The sequence below is a fragment of the Bipolaris maydis genome, assembly GCF_028858645.1.
Source record: "Bipolaris maydis strain C4 unplaced genomic scaffold PSV08scaffold_3, whole genome shotgun sequence".
Taxonomy (NCBI): domain Eukaryota; kingdom Fungi; phylum Ascomycota; class Dothideomycetes; order Pleosporales; family Pleosporaceae; genus Bipolaris; species Bipolaris maydis.
The window spans coordinates 162,845-182,734 of NW_027093859.1; the positions used below are offsets into that span (position 1 = coordinate 162,845).

The 19,890-nt window shown below is 47.2% G+C and overlaps 7 protein-coding genes across 7 annotated transcripts; 3 read left to right on the top strand and 4 right to left on the bottom strand.

The window, feature by feature from the left end:
• Positions 1–19: 19 nt before the first annotated feature.
• PSV08DRAFT_359611 (uncharacterized protein) lies at positions 20–1,029 on the bottom strand (the record flags this gene model as incomplete). Its single annotated transcript, XM_014221143.2, has 1 exon — positions 20–1,029. The coding sequence occupies exon 1, from the start codon at positions 905–907 to the stop codon at positions 20–22; it is 888 nt and encodes a 295-aa protein (XP_014076618.2). The 5' UTR covers positions 908–1,029.
• A 339-nt stretch (positions 1,030–1,368) lies between these two features.
• On the bottom strand, positions 1,369–3,470 carry PSV08DRAFT_196422 (cytochrome P450). Its single transcript, XM_014221144.2, has 10 exons — positions 3,256–3,470; positions 3,038–3,207; positions 2,916–2,988; positions 2,821–2,867; positions 2,541–2,776; positions 2,192–2,488; positions 2,043–2,134; positions 1,897–1,998; positions 1,773–1,850; positions 1,369–1,703 (listed from the first exon to the last, which is right to left on the bottom strand). Exons 1-10 carry the CDS (start codon positions 3,404–3,406, stop codon positions 1,462–1,464), a joined length of 1,488 nt encoding a protein of 495 aa, XP_014076619.1. The 5' UTR covers positions 3,407–3,470; the 3' UTR covers positions 1,369–1,461.
• Positions 3,471–4,740: 1,270 nt separating this feature from the next.
• PSV08DRAFT_385557 (uncharacterized protein) lies at positions 4,741–6,529 on the top strand (the record flags this gene model as incomplete). The annotated part of the gene is made up of 7 exons (XM_014221145.2): positions 4,741–4,923; positions 4,977–5,384; positions 5,434–5,498; positions 5,546–5,767; positions 5,815–6,140; positions 6,195–6,418; positions 6,468–6,529. The coding sequence occupies exons 1-7, from the start codon at positions 4,758–4,760 to the stop codon at positions 6,527–6,529; spliced, it is 1,473 nt and encodes a 490-aa protein (XP_014076620.1). The 5' UTR covers positions 4,741–4,757.
• Positions 6,530–7,054: 525 nt separating this feature from the next.
• PSV08DRAFT_385561 (major facilitator superfamily domain-containing protein) lies at positions 7,055–8,654 on the bottom strand (the record flags this gene model as incomplete). The annotated part of the gene is made up of 4 exons (XM_014221146.1): positions 7,055–7,405; positions 7,482–7,772; positions 7,827–8,448; positions 8,500–8,654. The coding sequence occupies 4 exons, from the start codon at positions 8,652–8,654 to the stop codon at positions 7,055–7,057; spliced, it is 1,419 nt and encodes a 472-aa protein (XP_014076621.1).
• A 1,068-nt stretch (positions 8,655–9,722) lies between these two features.
• PSV08DRAFT_407729 (uncharacterized protein) lies at positions 9,723–17,909 on the top strand (the record flags this gene model as incomplete). The annotated part of the gene is made up of 10 exons (XM_014221147.1): positions 9,723–9,771; positions 9,849–10,301; positions 10,352–10,391; positions 10,441–10,960; positions 11,009–11,132; positions 11,183–11,295; positions 11,352–12,297; positions 12,349–15,485; positions 15,533–15,811; positions 15,985–17,909. 10 exons carry the CDS (start codon positions 9,723–9,725, stop codon positions 17,647–17,649), a joined length of 7,326 nt encoding a protein of 2,441 aa, XP_014076622.1. The 3' UTR covers positions 17,650–17,909.
• A 225-nt stretch (positions 17,910–18,134) lies between these two features.
• On the top strand, positions 18,135–19,253 carry PSV08DRAFT_196427 (S-adenosyl-L-methionine-dependent methyltransferase). Its single transcript, XM_014221148.2, has one exon. The coding sequence runs from the start codon at positions 18,166–18,168 to the stop codon at positions 19,081–19,083; it is 918 nt and encodes a 305-aa protein (XP_014076623.1). The 5' UTR covers positions 18,135–18,165; the 3' UTR covers positions 19,084–19,253.
• Positions 19,208–19,856, bottom strand: PSV08DRAFT_28379 (uncharacterized protein). Its single transcript, XM_014221149.2, has 2 exons — positions 19,613–19,856; positions 19,208–19,544 (listed from the first exon to the last, which is right to left on the bottom strand). Exons 1-2 carry the CDS (start codon positions 19,805–19,807, stop codon positions 19,332–19,334), a joined length of 408 nt encoding a protein of 135 aa, XP_014076624.1. The 5' UTR covers positions 19,808–19,856; the 3' UTR covers positions 19,208–19,331.
• Positions 19,857–19,890: the final 34 nt, after the last annotated feature.

Genomic DNA, 19,890 nt, shown 5'->3' on the forward strand with positions numbered 1-19,890 from the left:
ACGCTAGGTATAAAGCTCACTAAAACGCCACACGAATCTTGCCTGGGCCAGACAAATAGTCTGAATCCCATATACCCATCACAGCATCCCAATACTTCCTTCGATCTTGGAACATGTGGTAGACATGAGCCGTGCTCGTATATCTCACTCTCCAAACTTTCTGACACATATTACGTGCTTCGTCAGCGTGATGTTCTATGTGCTTCCAAGGAACTAGCTCATCTGCCAAACTGTACAGGTAAAGTCGGGCAGCCGAATCAGGAAATAGTGCTTTCTTGTTCAGTCCTTCGTAAGCCCATCCGACAATGTTCTTCCATTTGGTTAATTTCTCTGCAACTAACCCGATACCAAAAACGATGCGATAAAACACGTTTCCGATGGTCCATAAGACCGGATTCTGTGGAAGAGAAGTGGAAAAGGCCGCAACTGTGGATCTGTACGACGAGACACCCGGGCAGCTGTCAAAAACAATCTTAGATACTGGTAGAGGGCAAGATGTGTGGTCATTGTACGCAGATGCAAGTTGGTAGATGGTGCAAGTACCGCCGCTGGAGAAAACATGGAGTAAAACCTTTTCATCGGCCTTCGTGTTTTGAAAAATTCTCACCGCAGGCTCGAGTTCGCGTAGGCGTTGGGCAGTTGGTTGGAAAAGGAAATGCTTCGTAGTTGTCGCGATGAGCAGTAGGCCAGAGGTTGGGAAGATAGATTTGTAGCCAGATAGATAGGCCTGAACCTGTGTCGGGGAGGCATTGAGCCATGTGGCAATGACAATGAGATGAGGGTCTCTTGAAATTGCTCTCCAAGTTGGTCTGGCGTGTTTTGGCGGTTCTCGGTAGAAAACACTAGGTGAGAGCTGCACAAAATCGAGTCCGTATGGGCGGGAGGTGTGCTGCATCATAGAATCCATTTCTATGATTGTTTCAAAAGATCAATAGTGTACGATCTTGTGCAAAACATGGGATTGAGCTGAAGGTTTAAGTATTCTCACACAAAGACCTCTGCCACGTTATTACGTCGGTTAGTTTCTGTACCAATAATACGGCTGAATTGAGTTAATTTAAAACATGACCACAAGGCCCGTGCATTATAGCTCCCCACGAGGGAAGCTAGTCAACGGAATTGATCCCACTTTTTGCCGCAGTCTGGTGACGTAAGGCGCATACGGCTAACCAAGTAACACAAGATGCGTGGTTACCTAGAGGAAGAATTGAGCCGACATTCGGTCCTATTGATCCTGATGGTATCTGATCCACGAGGTTCTTGGACCTCTACAAATAATATGTAGCTAATACATGTGCCGAGGCTTAAATGCACAAACCAGGCTTACGTGAGCCTCAACTCTCGTACGGGGAAGGCACTGAGGTATCATGTACACGAAGCCATCAATTTTAATGAGATAAAAACCATTGGGGAGCTATCTGAGAACACAGTATTGGGTGTAATACGTGCACTCGCACTCATTTAGGACTTTGTCCGCCTTTTTGCATCCGCAAAGATTGGGTAGGCCAGCTTCGTATTCAACTCAATCCTGACCTTGCCTTCCTGAGGCTTAGATTTGGGTGTAAGTGTGATGGTCTCAAACTCTTGACATAGTCGAGTGAAGAAATACTCCATCTGAAAGTTTGCAAATTGTTGTCCTGGACAGATTCTAGGACCGTGGTTAAATGGAATGTATTCCCATTGGCTACTGGGCTTCCATGACTCTATTCCAAATTAGCAAAAAGAAGTCTCTACTTGTTGTCGGATTGAGGGGAAGATAAGGATAAACATACCCCATCTTTCAGGTATCCATTGACTAACATCCTTGACTCCGAGATCCGCACGATGTTGCAATGATAAGAGACCGTATACTAAGAACATGTTAGAAACAGCTTGCTGAGCCACAGATGTACTGACCGATCTGTGTTCCTTTCAAGATAGCCACCGGTGATTTACCATCGGGGCCTCCACCCCGTGGCAAAGTCATGTCTTCAACAGGCACACGAGCATTTATTCCCACTAACTAATTAGCATCTTAAGAGAATCTGGAATTTTCAACATACAAGGATGGTGAACGCGTAGTGTTTCCTTGATCACATTTCGTATGTACTTCAATTTATGCAGGTCGCTTAAAGTTGGCAGACGATCCCCAACACTGCAGAATGTTAACGAGGCCGGCGTATAACGGACTTGAAGTATCTTGGTTTCTTACTGTTCCTTGACTTCGGCCTTCATTTTCGCAAATACATGAGGATGTCTTGCAATCTCGTAGTAAGCCCATGCAAGTGTTGTGGTTGAAGGATCTTTGCCGGCAAGCAGCGTCGATATAACTGCATTCTTGATATTACCACGACCTTTTCCCTTTCGAATGAGGTCGTCAATTAGGCAAGGCTGGTCACCACTGTATTTCCTAGCGCTGGCTTTGTCGACGAATTGGTCCAGGTATCGATCGATTTCACGTGTGGCTCGCGGCGCAAGCCAGTCATCTCGAAGATAGACACCAACAGGGCTAGATAGAAGTTCAGCATCGAAGATAAAACACAGAAAAACCCTGTACGAACCCCATAATTTGCCTAAAGCTATTGATTCCGAGTAGGACATCCATCGCATCGCGAAAAGGCTGCTGATTAGAAGTTAATGAATCCGTCGACTGGCCGCAAAAAACATGCGTCACGACGTCCAATTGCCATCGATCAATAGCGTCGAATGCGTCAGTTCCAGGGGTGGCAAGAAGATCGATTACATGCTTCAGATGTTTCTCGGTGATTTCGAAGTCGGTATCTCGAATTCGACTCATCTGCAACTGTGAGAATTGATCGGGAGAAGCATCGCGCGACTCACGTGTGTTTTAAGAAAACTGATTTCTTGCTTCCACTCCTCACCATCCACTTAAAAGCGATTAGCATTCATAGCTGTCTAGGTTTGCTGTGTCATACTTGAGAATACTGCGTCGCCAAGAATGTGTTTAAAGATTTCATGCTGAGCTTTCGACTTCGCAAAACGAGTAAACTAACAACCTGTAAGCCTATGAGCTGGAATTTTGCTTGCGAGTGCGCACCTCAGTATCTTGGATATACTTGATGTTCTCAGGATCGTCGGTCAAGTACATGCTGTTCCCAAACATCTGCACGTCGACGGTATGATTGTGGGTATCCAAAACATCTTTCGTCCAATGCCAAAACTCATGTTTCCTTAGAGCGCGCAAGATTTTAACAGCAATGCCTAGACCTACTCCAAGTTAGTTATCTCTTGGATCGTATGTGTCAGAATCCCGACCAAATGTATTAGTGGGCACACGCTCAGGTGGTCCTGCACCAAGAAGAGCATATCTTCGTCTTGCATCAGCATTAACTCGATAAGATCTAAGAGCAATAAGAGCAGTAACAACTATTGCTCCGAGGAGTAATGGAGACGAGAATATCGCCATTTCCTGCTAAGTGTGAATACGACAAGGATGTTGTATCGATGGAGTGTTAGAAGTGCTATCTCTTGGAAGAACATGCTGCTACTAGATACCTATATATATACATATTCTATTGCATAATACGTAAGCTGCGTCTATTCTCAGCCTAGTAATTTAATCTATTCTTAGAAGTATCTCTGCTTGATAGCATATAAAAGTGCATTTTTACTTAAATTTTGTTAAATAACCCTATCTTTGAATTCTTAGCTTTTATGAGGAACATATTCTACTTTTAAAAACGTTACTCATGTATTACAGATTGGTTTAGATTAATGCTTTAACCTAGATAATACGTAATAATATTAATTTTAAAATCTTCACTAGCTATGGAGTGATTTGACAATGCAATATATTCGCTAGGTAGAGTGCGATTACTTTGAGGAATAGTACGGAATTTGGCAACATGAGTACCTATTTGCTGGCGTCGTTTCAGCTAAGCCTGCCAATTCCAGCCCCTGCTCACTAGGTAATTAAATAATCTCATGGTATGTAATCTTGTAGTGCTGATTCGTGATCCAATGGCTCCAGGTACCCCGCACTTTCGGTGTTTGATTTGACAAACTGCCCGGCTTGGAATTGATAGTTGAATCCAAGTACCGACTTCGGTGTTATAGAGATATGTACTAACGGTTACGCTAGTAAGCCTAAAAGACGGGATGACCATCCACGCGTTCATGCATAAGGCGCTACCCCGCTAACTCGGTCACCCCGTAACTCATCTCCACTATTTCCCATAAACAATTCGGTCCGTTTTTACTAGCTACTTCTTGCAATTAATGCGAGGTATACGAAAATACCGAGGTACTAGAGATACCTCATATCTCATAGTTGAGTGCCTGAAACTTGGGTTTTCGTTTGCCGAAGGCTCGTACCGAGCTTCTAACGAGACCGCTCGGTCATTAATCTACATTTGGCTAATCATTTTCTCTCTGAGTTAGGATATGCAGCGCAGCTGGCCTCAATCAATACTTGGCGCATCAATCCTTTGTTGGATTGGCCTGCTGCAACAATTCTTTTTGCAAACGCCCTGTTGCAACAATCCTTCTAGGAAACGCCCTGTTGCAAAAATCCTTCTCGGAAACGCCGAGCTGCAGCTTATGTTGTTAGCTTCAGCCCATCCTATCAGTTGCCCCAGTTTTCTTACCAACCACACTCATCTGATAGAGTACAGTAAATAACAAGGACTTGCATTAACATTGGAGGATGATTTCTAAAACTCTGTAATGGTCTCCATTCATGTTGCGCGTTTTAAGTCATTGAAGTTGTTGCGCTACATCAACCAAATTCTATACTATTCTGGAACGTGGTTGCCCTAATGGAAAAAACATCCTCTACCCTGCCTTTTCGGCAGGTTGTTATCATTGGGTGCGGATTTGGCGGCCTGGTAATGGCCTGCCAGTTGAAGCGCAAACTCCAGTTTAACGACTTTGTCATGTACGAAAGGAACGCTGGCCTGGGGGGGACATGGTATCACAATCGATGTGAGTTCTCGTACCAAATGCATTATAAAAGCCAACTATGCTGACGTAGAAAGACCCGGGAGCGTCCGCAGACGTATTTGGGGCGGCGTATCAAATCTCATTCGCGCCAGAACCAAAGTTCACACGTGCATTTCCCATTTGGAATGAGCTGCACGACTATATGGGAAAGGTCGCTGATCGATACAATGTTGTTCCCCATATGAAGTTTGGTATGAGCTGGGAAGAAAGTGTATGGATGCCAGAAACAAGATGCTGGCGAGTTGTCTTGCGCGATTGCGCCACCGGCGATACCTTTACTCAAGAGTGTAAGGTACTCATCAGCGCGACAGGCCATCTAGTCGATCCTAAACAGCTCGACGTACAAGGAAAGGACATCTTCAAAGGGAAGATTGTACATTCAAGTCTGTGGACTAGCGACATCGACATTAAGGGGAAAAGCGTGGTGGTTTTAGGAAACGGGAGTAAACTAAGTATCTATCCAAGTCAATGGCAATTACTGATACGTGGTAGGCACTGCTGTCCAGTTAGTTCCTAGTATTCTGGAAGATGTAAAGGGGTGTACACAGATACAACGAGTAAGTGACTAAGAAAGCATATAGGCAGATTGCTGACTGTGTTAAAGGCGCCGCAATGGATACTACATCGACCAAACCCAGCATTACCAGTGGTAATGTTGAAGCTGCTAACCTACGTACCTTTTCTATTCACAGTACTTCGTACTACACTCTTTGCAATCACAGAGGCCTTCTTTCATGTTGTTGGGACTAAAATCCCGCAAATTAGCAAGAAGCATTTGAGAAAGTTTGAAGTACCCGAAGAGTATCATGACCTCCTCACACCATCGGTTCGTTCGTTTCAATGCTTATATTTTCTTGTTGCTAATCTTTTCAGTATCGGCCAGGATGCAAGCGACTTGTGTTCGCTTCAGACTACCTGGGATGTCTCAAAAATCCTAAATTACACTTAGTACAAGATGAAATTGCATTTCTTCGCGAGAAATCAGTCGTTACAAGATCGGGAAAAGAGTATGCTTGCGATATGCTACTTCTTGCCCATGGCTTTGAGTCGGAAACCTTTAAACTTCCACTCACAGGACGCAACGGGGTTACGCCTGAGAAGCATTGGGCCATTGCCGGTGGCCCTAGTTGTTATAAAGGCATTGCAATGCACGACTTTCCTAACTTTTTCACTATTAGAGGTCCAAATATGGCATCTGGGTAATGTTGACTCGATGTTTTGTCCCTGAAACATCAACTAACGGATTATTATAGCCACAACTCAGTTATTTGGTACATCGAAGCTACTGTCGAGCTGATTTTGAATGTTGTCAAACCTCTTATCCAGGGAAAGGTAAATCAAGTCGAGGTGACGGCTGAAGCGGAGAGCGAATATGTAAATAAGGTGCAAGCGGCCTGTCGTAGAGGTGTGTGGGGTTCGGCTTGCAATACTTACTACGTAACCAAAAACGGATGGAACCATACTATGTACCCGTGGAGTGAGTACTACGTTCAACCTATGCCACCTTTACTGACTTTATGCATTAGATAGCTATAGTCTATGGTGGTTTAGATTTGTGAACAAGAATGATTGGACAGTGGTTGTTTGAGGAGCTCTGGACTTGCTACTGTTTGTAGACATGAGGACTTTCTGCTTGTACACCAACATATCCTAGCACACAACCTTTCTTGAGATTCTTAGCAATGAAAATAAATGCCGTTAAATGAATTCAGTATCATGTGCTAGACATAAAACTGTACATGATGATGATAAAATACATTGCGTGAACATGAGAATAACACCTCTCCATCATGGGCCACCTTTGGCTTTCTTGATCACCCTTTGTACATACGTTTTTGTTAAAAAAGTGAATTATAGAGGCATCAAGTACTTAAATTTAACCAATGTTGGCGAGTTATAATGAAATCAACCGAGAGAAAGGAAATCTTTTCAATAACTACCTCCAACTCATCAATCGACTTGGAGTTACCAAGAGTTAAGAGAGGACTATATATCTTATGGGCATGATTGAGGTTTCCCTAGCCTAAAGGGCGCCATATAAATCCCCGTGATTTAGCTTTCTAGGCCTCGGCTCAAAGTGTCGCGACAAAAGATTCCTATGCTATCCGTCTCTTCAATAACTACATGTTTCGTAAGAGCTTCTTTTTCTAAGATCCTTTCCTTTCCAAAAGAAGACCCAGGGCACAGGAATTAGTGCGAGACTAATGAACGCGAAGATGCTTCCTGCCCAATGAATACCCAAATTTTCATACATCTGGATTGTGAAAAGAGGAAATATGGCCCCCAATATGAACCGCAGAAATCCATTAGCGGCTATAGCTGAAGCCCCATTCGTCGCCTGATACGTATCCATGAGGTAGGTCACAGATGCGAGGAAGACGGCTAGTGTTCCCCAGCCAAAAGGTACGCCAGCTAACACCGGAACAATCCAATGGACTGATTCACGTGGCGTCCATGCAAACCACTAGATATTTACACTTGTATTAGTGGTGGGCACAACTAAGATGCAGGGTGTATGGGCAAAGCCCATGTGCACTTACAAAAAGTCCAACAGGTAAAAGAAAGCTGCCAAACATGGCTGCATAGAGGCGATGCTCTGGCGCAACCCTTCCGTTGGTTTTCTGGGATTCTGGCTGGTATTTTTTGCGATCAAAATATCCAACCGTCACAAGAGCGAGAAGATATCCGACAATGAGTCCAATGTATGTTAACCCAATTTCCTTCAAATTAAATCCATAGACCCTGCTGTATACATAGGAATAAGAACCGAAGAACGAGAAGATCATTGCGAAGTTGAAACCTGTATAAAGACTAAGAAAGAAGGCGAGCGGCTGTTTGGCTCATATTAGATTGTTAAAAGGCTGATGGGAGTTAGGTTGACATACCTCTAGCAAGATCATGTGTAGTGGGCGCAACATGGCGAGACCGATTCGCTGTGTAATGGGCGCTTCCTGGGTAACTTTTACTGTTTTGCTGGACTTCAGATAGATAATCCTACTCTTCGAGGTCTCTTCCATAAATAATAGAGAGACAGCTATTGGTCCGCATAGGATGGGAATGACCCAAATAGACCATTTCCAGTCGTTGTCATATTGGGCAATGATGTATGCACCAATAAGAGGCCCAAGAGTAGGTCCAAGAAAGGGAGCGAGGATGTACGTCAACGCGACCAAGCCGGCCTGTCTTTGACTCCATATATCAGCAACAGTACCCGCGCCCACAGCGAGCACGCCCGAGCCGCCAAAGCCTGCGAGGAACCGAAATACAATCAAGACAGTCAGATTATCAGACGCAACTGCGATGATGTTGAACACCATCAGCATCGGAAGACACATTCGATATACAATAAGGCGACCATAAATCTCGGATATAGGGGCAGCGATGAGTGGGCCTAGAGAAAACCCAATGGTGTAAACGACAATAGGGAGTAGTGCAACAGTTCTACTTATGTCGAATTGTTTCATGACTAGTAACACACCTGCGACGTATGTCGAAGTCCCCATGGTACTACAAGAGACTATTAGTTTGCTCCTTGGGAAATGGTACGTTCAAACATACAGTGCAAGGCCGTAAACAGCTGGAATTGCGCTGTGAAGTATTTTCTTCCATGTTGGCCAGTTTTGGGGATTGTCAACATTGTTGACGTCGTCCCAATCCAAGCCTGTTACTTCTACTTCCGGATGAGGTAAATTCGATACAGATTTAGTGTCCATTATGATGCCTTGATTGAAACAAAAACAGACTCGACGACTACTGTGGCTTTAGGCGGATTTGGTCCGAAGAGAGAAAATTGAGGAAATCCAAGACATCTACTAGCGGGCGAGACAAAGGGCGCAGCAGCTCCTTGTTCTACTTACGCCGAGGTAATTACGAAATCCCTGTAAATTGAAAACGCATAATTTACACGAACCTGTTGGATAAGCGAGCGCTCTAGGTAAGCGAGCTGTTGTGCAACCAACGAGACTGGAAAACTATAGGCCCCCCTCTGCAGTGCAATAGCATCCTACAACATGCCTGAAATCCTACTCCAGCGCACTGTTCTTTAGAACAAAGTTTCAGTTGAGGCCTCTACACACTTTTTTTCTTCAAAAATGTCCATGATTAAATAAAAGGCTAGCTGCTACTTCAAGGACAACAAGTAACTCCACTAGGCATTGATAAAAGCTGCCTCTATAGACTATTTCATAAGCTTACTAGTGGCATTCCTTGGTATCACCGTGTAACGCCGAAGTGCATACATAGTACGCAAAAGCTGTCTATTAATATATGGTGCCAAGTAACTCTAGCATGTGCGTACACTTTTGACAGCATCCTTCGTATCCTGTTTCATCAGCTTACTAGCGGATCCTTCGATATCCTGGCGTAAGTCCAAAGCCCGTGCGTATAGTGAGTAGTGAGCTACTAGTCCTAGAATGCCAAGTAGTAATCCGTTAAAAGGCTAAGCGCTAGGCAACAGAACGGCGATTTACAGAAAGGCGAAGATAGCTATGCGCAGGAGGAGCGTGCACACCCTGTTTTCGCCGAATCTCACGGCCCCCAACACTAGCAATCTGTTCATGCGGGGAAGCCGTAGTAACACGGCTGTTTGTTAATGTGGGGGTCAAAAGTAGGTACACGGCTGTGTGTGAAGAGTTAAAGGGTTTATAAGTGGCATACAATACTTGATATCTGGATTGCAAACAACTCCATTTCAACGTCTTGCCTTCACAATTTAGTTTCATCAATCACGCCTCTTAAATCGCCCATAATGGAGAACCCTAACACATCTGGCAATCTCCAAGATGAGTACGTTTGTGTTACTGGAAGCAACGCGAATAGTTCTCCAGACGGGTAAGGCACATCTCCCACTTAAGAACTTCACTTACAGATTAGGTTCTCAACCCCTACAAGCAAATCCTCGCATGCAGCTATACCGATAGCTATAGTCGGGATGGGAATGCGATTGCCAGGGAATTGTCATAATAGTGAAGCTTTCTGGGACCTACTCATCAACCAGCGTGACGGAATGATCGACATTCCTTCAAGTCGATGGAACAGCGAAGGCTTCTACGATCCACACGGGCGGCCTGGTACCACAAAGGTCAATAAGGGTAACTTTCTGGGCAGCATTGATCCAGCGGACTTCGATGGAAGTTTTTTTTCAATGTCGGCGGCACAGATTGCCAAGGTCGACCCACAACATAGGGTCCTATTGGAGACTACGTACGAGGCGCTTGAGAATGCTGGAGAAAGTAATTTTAGAGGCAAGAAGGTAGGTGTTTATGTGGGCATGTTTGCCGACGATTATGTCGAGATGCAGTCGAAGGATTCAGAACCTCATGAGTTCCTGTCCCTCACAGGTCACTTGGATCTCTTTGGAAGTATGTTGTGTCCCCAAAGTCTTTTTGAGTCTAAGCTAACTAAATTCTAGGTAACCGTGTCTCTCACGAATTTGATTGGACTGGACCTAGGTACGTACCTAACACCCTCACACTTGCGATGATAGCTAAGGAAGAACAGCATGACAATCAAGACAGGATGCTCTGCATCATTGGTATGTCTCGATCAGGCAGTCAAGGCACTACGTGCTGGAGACTGTGATGCCGCAATCGTTGGCGGTGCCAACCTCATCATGAGCCCCGCTCTCTCCTGTGCGCTGGTCGCACAAGGAGTTAATTCTGCGGACGGAATATGCCGTTCATTTGATGCAAAGGCAACCGGATATGGTAGAGGAGAGGCAGTGTCTTCTCTGCTTGTGAAGCGTTTGGACGACGCTCTGAGGGACGGAAATCCCATACGCGCGATCATCCGGTCAACTGCTTGCAACGATGACGGCAAAACACCGGGAATCACCCAACCCAACACGGTCGCCCACGAGGCTCTAATTAGGGCCGCATACCGTACTGCAGGAATTTCAGAGGAAGATCTCAACAAAACTGGTTTTTTTGAGTGCCACGGAACGGGCACTGCGGTCGGTGACCCAATCGAGGTCGGCGCTGTGGCTCGTGTTTTTGGCAAGGATGGCATGATAATTGGATCGGTAAATGACCAAATACTCCTTCCTCAAAGAAAACACTGAAACCTCTAGGTCAAATCCAATATTGGGCACTCGGAAGGCGCGAGTGGAAACACATCAGTCATCAAGGCCATCTTATCAATGGAGCACCAAATCATCCCACCAAACGTAAACTTTGAAACACCTAATCCGAAAAGTATGAGATCCAGACCTTTGTTTGAGTATATACTGACTGAGAGATTGCAGTTCCTTGGAAAGAAGCAAATCTCAGGGTCCCTACTGAATGTATGAAGTGGCCATCGGATCGTCTAGAGAGAGCATCAGTAAACTCTTTCGGCATTGGCGGAACGAATGCACACGTATGTCTTTCTAAGATTTAACTAGCTAGTAGTCTTTGGGCTAACGAGAGGCATAGGTTATCTTGGAATCAGCCGCTGCTCACGGAGTGAATCGACCAAAGTTGCTGTCTACTGAGCAAAAGCCAAGGCTTTCCCTGCTTCTATTCACTGCAAGGAGTGAGATCTCTCTCCAAGAATCTATTAATAAGCACGCAGATTACATCCAGAAACACGGCTCATCGCGACTGGGTGATATTGCGTATACACTCGGTACACGTAGGGAGCACCATGAGCACCGCACTTTCTGCGTTTCCGACGGCGAAGAGCCACTTGCGGCTCTACCATCCTTGAGAACTAAAATGACTACTCGTTCTACGGTTTTCGTGTTCACTGGTCAGGGCGCCCAGTGGGCGGAGATGGGAAAAGACTTAATAGAAGACTTTCCTTCTGTCAAAGAGAATATACAGGAGATGAACAAAATCTTACAAGAATGCCACACCCCGCCGTCGTGGAACATACTAGGTATAGAAATCTTCTCGTTGAATAAGAAACTTCCTAATAAAACTTGGGCAGAGGAATTGAGCAAACCAAAAATACGAAGTCAGATCTCAAAAGCGGAATTTTCTCAGCCATTATGCACTGTCATTCAAATCGCTCTAGTAGATCTCTTCCGTACGTGGAACGTCAAGCCCGATGCTGTTGTCGGCCATTCAAGCGGAGAGATTGCCGCAGCATATGCCACGAATGGCCTTACAAAGAAGGAAGCAGTCCTCGCAGCTTACTTCAGGGGCCTGATCACTAGCAAAAAGGTGGCCGAGGGAACGATGGCGGCTGTGGGACTTGGTCCAGATCAGGTCCGAAAGCTTCTGAAGCCAGGAGTAGTGGTTGCATGTGAGAACAGTCCAACTTCAACTACAATTTCCGGCGACCGTAGTGCAGTTGAGGAATTCATCGCCACCCTTCGCGAGGAATCGCCTGATGTCTTTGTGCGTCCTCTGCAAGTCGACAATGCCTATCATTCTCGTAAGTAAACTCCAACGTCGAAGACATGGATATCGCTGCTAACCAATCTAGACCACATGCAAGTCTTTGGTGATGCCTATGAGAAAGCACTCTCAGACGTCTCTGCCGCCAACCAACCCAACATTCCCTTCTTCTCGTCAGTTACCGGTGAGATTATCACTTCGGCAAGCACATTCACCCCGTCATACTGGCGAAGCAACCTTGAAAACCCAGTATTGTTCAGTAAAGCAGTCCGCAACATCATTCAATCTGACCTAGAAAATCCTGTTTTCCTTGAGATTGGGCCCCACTCAGCTCTTGCTGGACCTCTTCGTCAAATCTTCTCGGCTGAGAATGCGACTTTGACCTACGTCTCTAGTTTGGCACGGGGTCAAGATGATACCGAGTCAGTGTACAATGCCGTCGGGAATCTCTGGAGAAACAATGTCACTGTCGATATGAGCGCTCTATACCCTACTGGCTCAGTGCTGACCGATCTTCCGACCTACTCGTGGGACCGTTCGGTCAAGTTCTGGGCTGAAAGCCGCATGTGCAGTGAGTGGAAGAACCGAAATTTCCTTCCACACGAAACACTAGGTGTACGGTTGCCCGGAAGCAGTCACCTCATGCCTACTTGGAGAAAGGTCTTGCGTCTCGGTGACGTGCCTTGGATACGCGACCATGTAATTGGCTCTGATACCGTATTTCCTGCTGTTGGATATGTCTCCATGGCAGGTGAAGCTATCAGGCAGCTTACAGGACGCTCTGATTACTCTATGCGTGAATTCTCGATTCGCAGTGCCATGATCGTCAATGACACGCGGCCCGTCGATATCGTCACCACTTTCAAGCGCTCAAAGGTCACGACGACCATCGATACTGACTGGTGGGACTTCCGTATCACTTCATTCAACGGCTCTACCTGGAGTGAGCACTGCTCTGGGCAGGTAAAATCAGGTCCAGCTCGTCCTAACATGCAGCCGGAACCTCAGCCTAACTATCTGAGAAAGGTCTCTGCCGAAGGCTGGTACAGGATTATGGAGAGGATCGGGTTCACTTACGGTCCTACTTTCAGGAACATGCGAGACATCTCAGCAAATCCGATTGGACACGAAGCAGTATGCACTGTGGGCAATTTTTCGGATGAAACCGGGTGTTTCTACGAAGTGCATCCGCGCATATTGGACAATCTGCTCCAGCCCATGACTGTCTCTATGTACCAAGGCAATCCTTCACTGTTCAACCAACTTAGTATGCCTACATACATTGGGGAACTATATATCTCTGGTGGGATGAAAGAGATCAAAGTGACGACCAAGGCGTGGCAAGACTTAATGGGAGCCTGGTGTGGCTCTTCAGTCGGCACTTCTGACGGCAAACTTGTTTGCGAGATGAGGGGCCTCAAATTTTCGCCTCTAGGCGAAAGTGAAGAGCAGAAAGAGGAGTTGAAGAACACCGTTCAAGTCGTTTGGAAGCCTGACGTTGACTTCTTGGATCTTGAGGACCTGGTTCATGCGCCAGTCGACATGACAGAGCCTAGTGCCCAACTTGAGAAGTATTTCTTCCTCCGCGCGATTGATACTGTCAAGATCATGGACAGCGTAGAGGACGTAAAGCTACCTCATGGAAAGAAGTTCCGAACGTGGCTCAAATCGTATGTTGACAAAGTATCCCGAGGGGATCACCTTATTCTCCCCGAGGGCCCTCAACTGGCTTCTCTTTCTGAAGACAAGCGTAATGCCTTGGTTCGTGAACTACAAGCGGAGCTTGCAGCATCCAAGTGGACGCCAACTATGGAAACAGCAATTCGAAGAGTCCATGAGAATGCAAAGGACCTTCTTGAAGGCACTGCAGAGAACATTGTCTACCTCATGGAGGACAATATCTTGATGCAGATTTACGCCTTCTTCAGCGTGTGCTGGGACTATGCTCCTCTTCTGGAGGTCCTTGGTCATTGTAAGCCAACGATGAAGATTCTTGAAATCGGAGCTGGTACTGGAGGTACCACAAGGAACCTGCTTCAAGGACTCATTTCCGAATTTGGAGAGCGTTTGTACTCCAAATATGACTACACAGACATCTCAGCTGGATTCTTTGTCGCCGCGAAAGAGCGTTTCAAGGAATACCAGGGCATTGAGTATTCAGTCCTTGACATCACCCAAGACCCGCAGGCGCAAGGGTTTGAAGAAGGCTCGTACGATCTCATCGTTGCAGCAAACGTTCTCCATGCCACGCCTTCGATTCAAGACACCCTATCGCGAGTGAAGAAGCTGTTACACCCTAGCGGCCGACTGATGCTTCAGGAGATGGATATGCCCGCCAAGTGGGTCAACTTCATCATGGCTGGTTTCTCTGGTTGGTGGCTTGGTGAAGACGATGGTCGCGTGGATGAGCCATATATGACTCCAGACAGATGGAATCTTGAACTAAAGGCCGCCGGCTTCACTGGTGTCGATGCGAAATGGTACGATACCACGCCGCCATTCCAGGTCTCCGCCACCATTATCTCTTCGCTTGCCCAGCCGACACCCGCCAGGAAGAGTGTGTCCTTTTTGTATCGTGGAGATTTTGATGCACAGTTAGAGTCGTACCGGGCCACTTTCGAGGCCAATGGTCACTCGGTTCAGCCAGTACCCTTTGGAAGCCCCCTCCCCGTTGATCAAGATGTTGTTTCCTTCCTGGAGCTTGAATCGCCCTTCTTTCACGATATGAAACAGACTGATTTTGAGTACTGGATTGAAATGGTCGGCAGAATGGGCGCTGAAAAGTGGCTCTGGATTACGCGAACAGCATCCATGGGCGCAACAGAGCCTGGCTATGCCATGTCCCTCGGCTTCGCGCGTACCCTCCGCTCAGAGAAGAAAATCACCATTACAACTCTCGAGATCGATGAAGTCAACGCCCCTAGCAGCCCACAGAAGGTCGTCCAGGTCTATGAAAAAATCAACACCCCACCACCAGACGACGATATGGAGCCCGACTTTGAATTTGCGATCAAAAACGGAGTTATTCATCTGCCAAGGTATCATTGGGTCTCCATCAAGGAAGAGTTGGAGAAAGCTGCCGAAGAGGTCGAGAACAAGCATCTCTGTATCGGTCAGAAGGGCTCCATCAATGGCTTGCGTTGGGAGGACAATGAAGCTGTCAGTCGGCCGTGTGCACCCAACGAAATTGCTGTTCGTCCGCATACAGTGGGCGTGAACTTTAGAGTGAGTCCCAAACATCCGTTCCTCAACACACTAACTAAAGTACCTAGGATATCGTCCAAACGCAAGGCCTCATTGATAGCAGCGATCTTGGAGGAGAATGTTCCGCTATCGTAACCGAGGTTGGTTCAGACGTTACAGACTTCAAAGTCGGCGATCGTGTCTTTGGCATGGTTGCTGAAAGTTACTCTAATCGTGTGCTCGATAAGGCTGAGCTCTTCGCCAAAGTCCCAGATAACTTGACCATGGAGGAGGCAGCCACGATGCCTACTACCTATCTGACGGTGATATTCGCGTTGCGACATGCTCGCCGGCTGAACAAAGGCGATGTAAGTATTTCTACTAGAACAGGGGTGGAAAAAAGTGCTAACATGCTATAGACTATTTTAATTCATTCTGCTGCGGGAGGTGTGGGCATCTCAGCCATCAATATTGCCAAAATGGTTGGTGCTAAGGTAATGACTCTGCGTATCCCTCTCTTGACCCTTCTAACTCTTCATAGATTTTCGCAACAGTTGGCACTGAGGACAAGGTTGAGTTTTTAGTCAACAACTTTGGCATTCCACGTGAGCAAATATTTGACTCTCACAGCAATGCATTCCGCACGGAAATCCTCGCAGCAACCAACGGACGTGGTGTCGATATTGCTCTCAATTCTCTCGCCGGTGAGCTTTTACACGAGACCTGGCAGTGTATCGGCGACTTTGGTGCAATGATTGAAATCGGAAAGCGCGACTTCTACGGGCACGGAAAAATAGACCTCGTCGGCTTCACTGACAACCGCAGCTTCATCGGCGTGGATGCTCACCATATCCAGCACGCGCGACCTGATTTGTGTGGAAGACTCGTGCGTGAGTTGGCTGAATTGAGTTCCGCAGGACACATCCAACCGATTCGCCCAATCAAGAACTTTGGTGTCACAGAGATTGCGGATGCGTTCCGTTACATGCAAAAAGGCACACACATAGGCAAGATCACGGTGACTATGCCCGAGGATCCGAAGGTGTTCAAGGAAATCACCTGCAAGAAACATCATCCTAAACTCAACGTCCACCCAGATTATTCATATCTGCTGGTTGGTGGTTTGGGAGGTATCGGTCGCTCCATCGCTCTGTCGCTCGTTCTCAATGGGGCTAAACACCTCATATTCATCTCCCGTTCAGGGAGGTCATCAAAGAATGAGCACTTCCTCCAGGAGCTTGAGGTCCTCGGATGCTCGGTTCAGGTACTGGCAGGATCAGCTGCCGATCTCGACCTGGTAAAACATGCGGCTAAGACTGCTACAAAGCCTATCCGCGGTGTCATCCAGCTTGCCATGGTGTTGAACGATCAAGCCATTGGATCGATGACCTGGGATGCATGGAAGGCAGCCACTGAGCCCAAGGTCACCGGCACATGGAACCTACACCACGCCGTACCAGACGTTGATTTCTTCATCATGTTCTCTTCCATAAGCGGCTTGATGGGTCAAATTGGTCAAGCAAATTACGCAGCAGCAAACACCTTCCTCGACGCTTTTACGCAGTACCGCCACAGTCTTGGACTTCCGGCTTCCGTCATCGACTTGGGCGTCATGGAGGATGTTGGTTTCGTCGCCGCAACCGAAAACTTGCTCGACTACTTCAAATCACAGTCATCTACCACGCTGACTGAGAAGGACATCTTCGATATCGTGAGGCTCGCCATCTCTCGCTCAAGCCCTGCTTTAATTTGGAAGGGTGATGGCTTCTCCGACCAGGGCCAGTTTGCTCCAGGCGTCCGCACTACTCTCTCAATGTACGACCCCAACAATCGTGTGATCTGGAAGCACGACCGCCGTTTCGCTATCGCACGAACACTTGATGTGGAGAACAGTTCTGCGTCCTCTACATCATCTAATCTGAAGGCTTACATATCCGGCTTGAGTTCTGCGTCTGATGAAAGCGTAGAGTACGTAGCCAAGGAAATCGGCAAGACGCTCTTCGGATTCCTGATGCGGAATGTTGATGATATGGATATTGATGAGTCGTTGAGCTCGATCGGATTGGATAGCTTGGTAGGCATTGAACTGAGGAATTGGACGAAGCAACAACTTGGCTATGAGATTAGCATTCTCGAGTTGATGCAGAGTACCCTGAAAGACTTGTCAAAGGGCGCTGTGAATGCTGTCCTGGCAAAGCAAAAGTAGTTGTACTAGGTAAAGGTCTAGGCTCGTATATTTTTGGTTTGGCACAAAGATTTTGGAGAGGAAATCAGGGACCCGTGGGAGAGAACCCTATTAAATATTTCGTTGTCACAATCGCCTTCACCTCTGCCTTGTCAAGTGTACCAAGATTAGTCAGTAAGCTGAAGCACTGAGCCCTATGTTGATGCATGATCACAGTCCTCAGTTCAATGTGGTCCAGAGATGACGATTATCGATCCTGTTCGCATGCTTGTCAGAAGTCTAGATATTACGCATTGAGGCAGCAGAGGGTGCAAAAAATCCAGAGCTAGCCGTGAAAAGTTTCACGCCAATCAACTTAAATTTCGATTCAGAACACATAGCTGAGAAGAGTGGCACTGTGGAGGGGTCGTGACGCGGGGCCGAGGCTGGGGTGCCTGACGATCGGTGTTTGTGCACGGTCCCCCCAAAACTTTTGGTGACATCAACGCCAACCGCGTCGTCTATGCACACAGAATACTGCAAGCCCACACATCAGCAATGAAGCCGTCAAATCCCACGAGAGCGATAGGCTCAATTCGAACCCATATTTCACAATCACCATGTTTTCATCTATTCCAAAGACCTGTGCCGTTCCACAGACTCCCCACATTCGTATCGCGAAGTATAACGACCACTCCTCCAAAACACCACAACCCTACACCCAACTCCACGGTCGATCCAACTGAAGTTTCCCACTTCAATGCGCTCGCGTCATCATGGTGGGATCCTCACGGCCCCTCACGGCCCCTGCACCTGATGAATCCCCTTCGCCACGAATTCATAACGCGGTGTCGTTCCACCGCAGTCACTGCCACACCAGGCCAGAAACTCCGTTACCTAGATATTGGTTGTGGCGGTGGAATTTTTGCTGAATCAGCTGCACGGCTCCCAAGCACCACGTCTGTCACAGCAATAGACCCCACACCTCAGGTTCTCACTATCGCCGAAGCGCATAAGCGCCGGGACCCTGTGCTGACATCGCCTGGCAAACTCACATATCTGAACACCTCCATCGAAGATTTTCCTCGCCCAAGCTCGGATACAGAGGCGTTCGATATTGTCTCGCTCTTCGAAGTCATTGAACACGTCAACGCCCCAGGCCCGTTTTTAGAGCACGTGTTGCCACATGTAAAGCCCGGAGGATGGCTTGTAATGAGCACGATAGCAAGGACATGGACGAGCTGGCTAGTTACGAATGTAATTGCAGAGGATGTGCTGGGCATGGTGCCCAAGGGAACACATGAGTGGAGCAAGTATGTCAATGAAGAGGAGCTAAGGAATTGGTTTGCAAAGCAGCCTGGATGGGGTAGTGTGAAGAGCATGGGTGTCATGTATGTGCCTGGGCTGGGGTGGAAGGAAGTCCGAGGGAGCGAGCAATGGGGGAATTACTTTTTTGGTGTGCGGAGAGAGGCTTGAGGTGTGGATTGTAAATGTGTGGTTCAAGTTGTTGGTATAGGTTCAGTGGGAGCATGATACCCAAAAAGTAATGTACAATACATGCGACGCCCATTCAGACGTTTCCCATGAGGTCTTCGGTATTTTCATATGGACTGGTGGGCTGAACGACCAACCATGCCTCCTCACGCAATCACCAGATATGCCCACCCTCATCCCAACAATGCAATCGATGCAAAATTTATTCGCAGCTATTCGCCTGCTTCGCGTCATGATTTTGTGGCGGGTCGTTCCTCGAAAGGTGTTGGCATGTTTCGGCTCGAATCCGATGCGCTATCTGCAGTCTCCACAATATCGTGTCCACCGGACATCTTCCAGGCCCTCAGGTAGTCTTCGCCGGTGAAACGTTTGGGGTAATTTTGCGCGGTGCCTGAGTCCAAGTCTCGTACTTTCTCTAGGCTTGCATCCACAAAGGGTGTCAACTACTCATTGTCAGCCTACTGTCCCCTGTGCACTACCCATGCACAATCCCGCGCCTTTTCGCACATACCTCGCTGTTCTTGGTGCCATGTATCGGATACACATATGTCCGTATTTTGCTCCAGTCTGGCGTGAAATTGCCGTACTTGTTGATTGTGCCCATGGACCCCACGCGGTTTCCCTTGTAGTATTCCTTGCCAGCCTGTTTCGGGGAGAGCGGCAGACGCCGCAGCATCTTCTGCAGAGAAGGCGTGGGCTTGAACATTGCGGCAGTCCGCTCGTCGGCGTGTGATGAAGCAAGGCAATGCCAAAACGACGTCGGTATGCGCAGAAGTTGATGGACGCTGC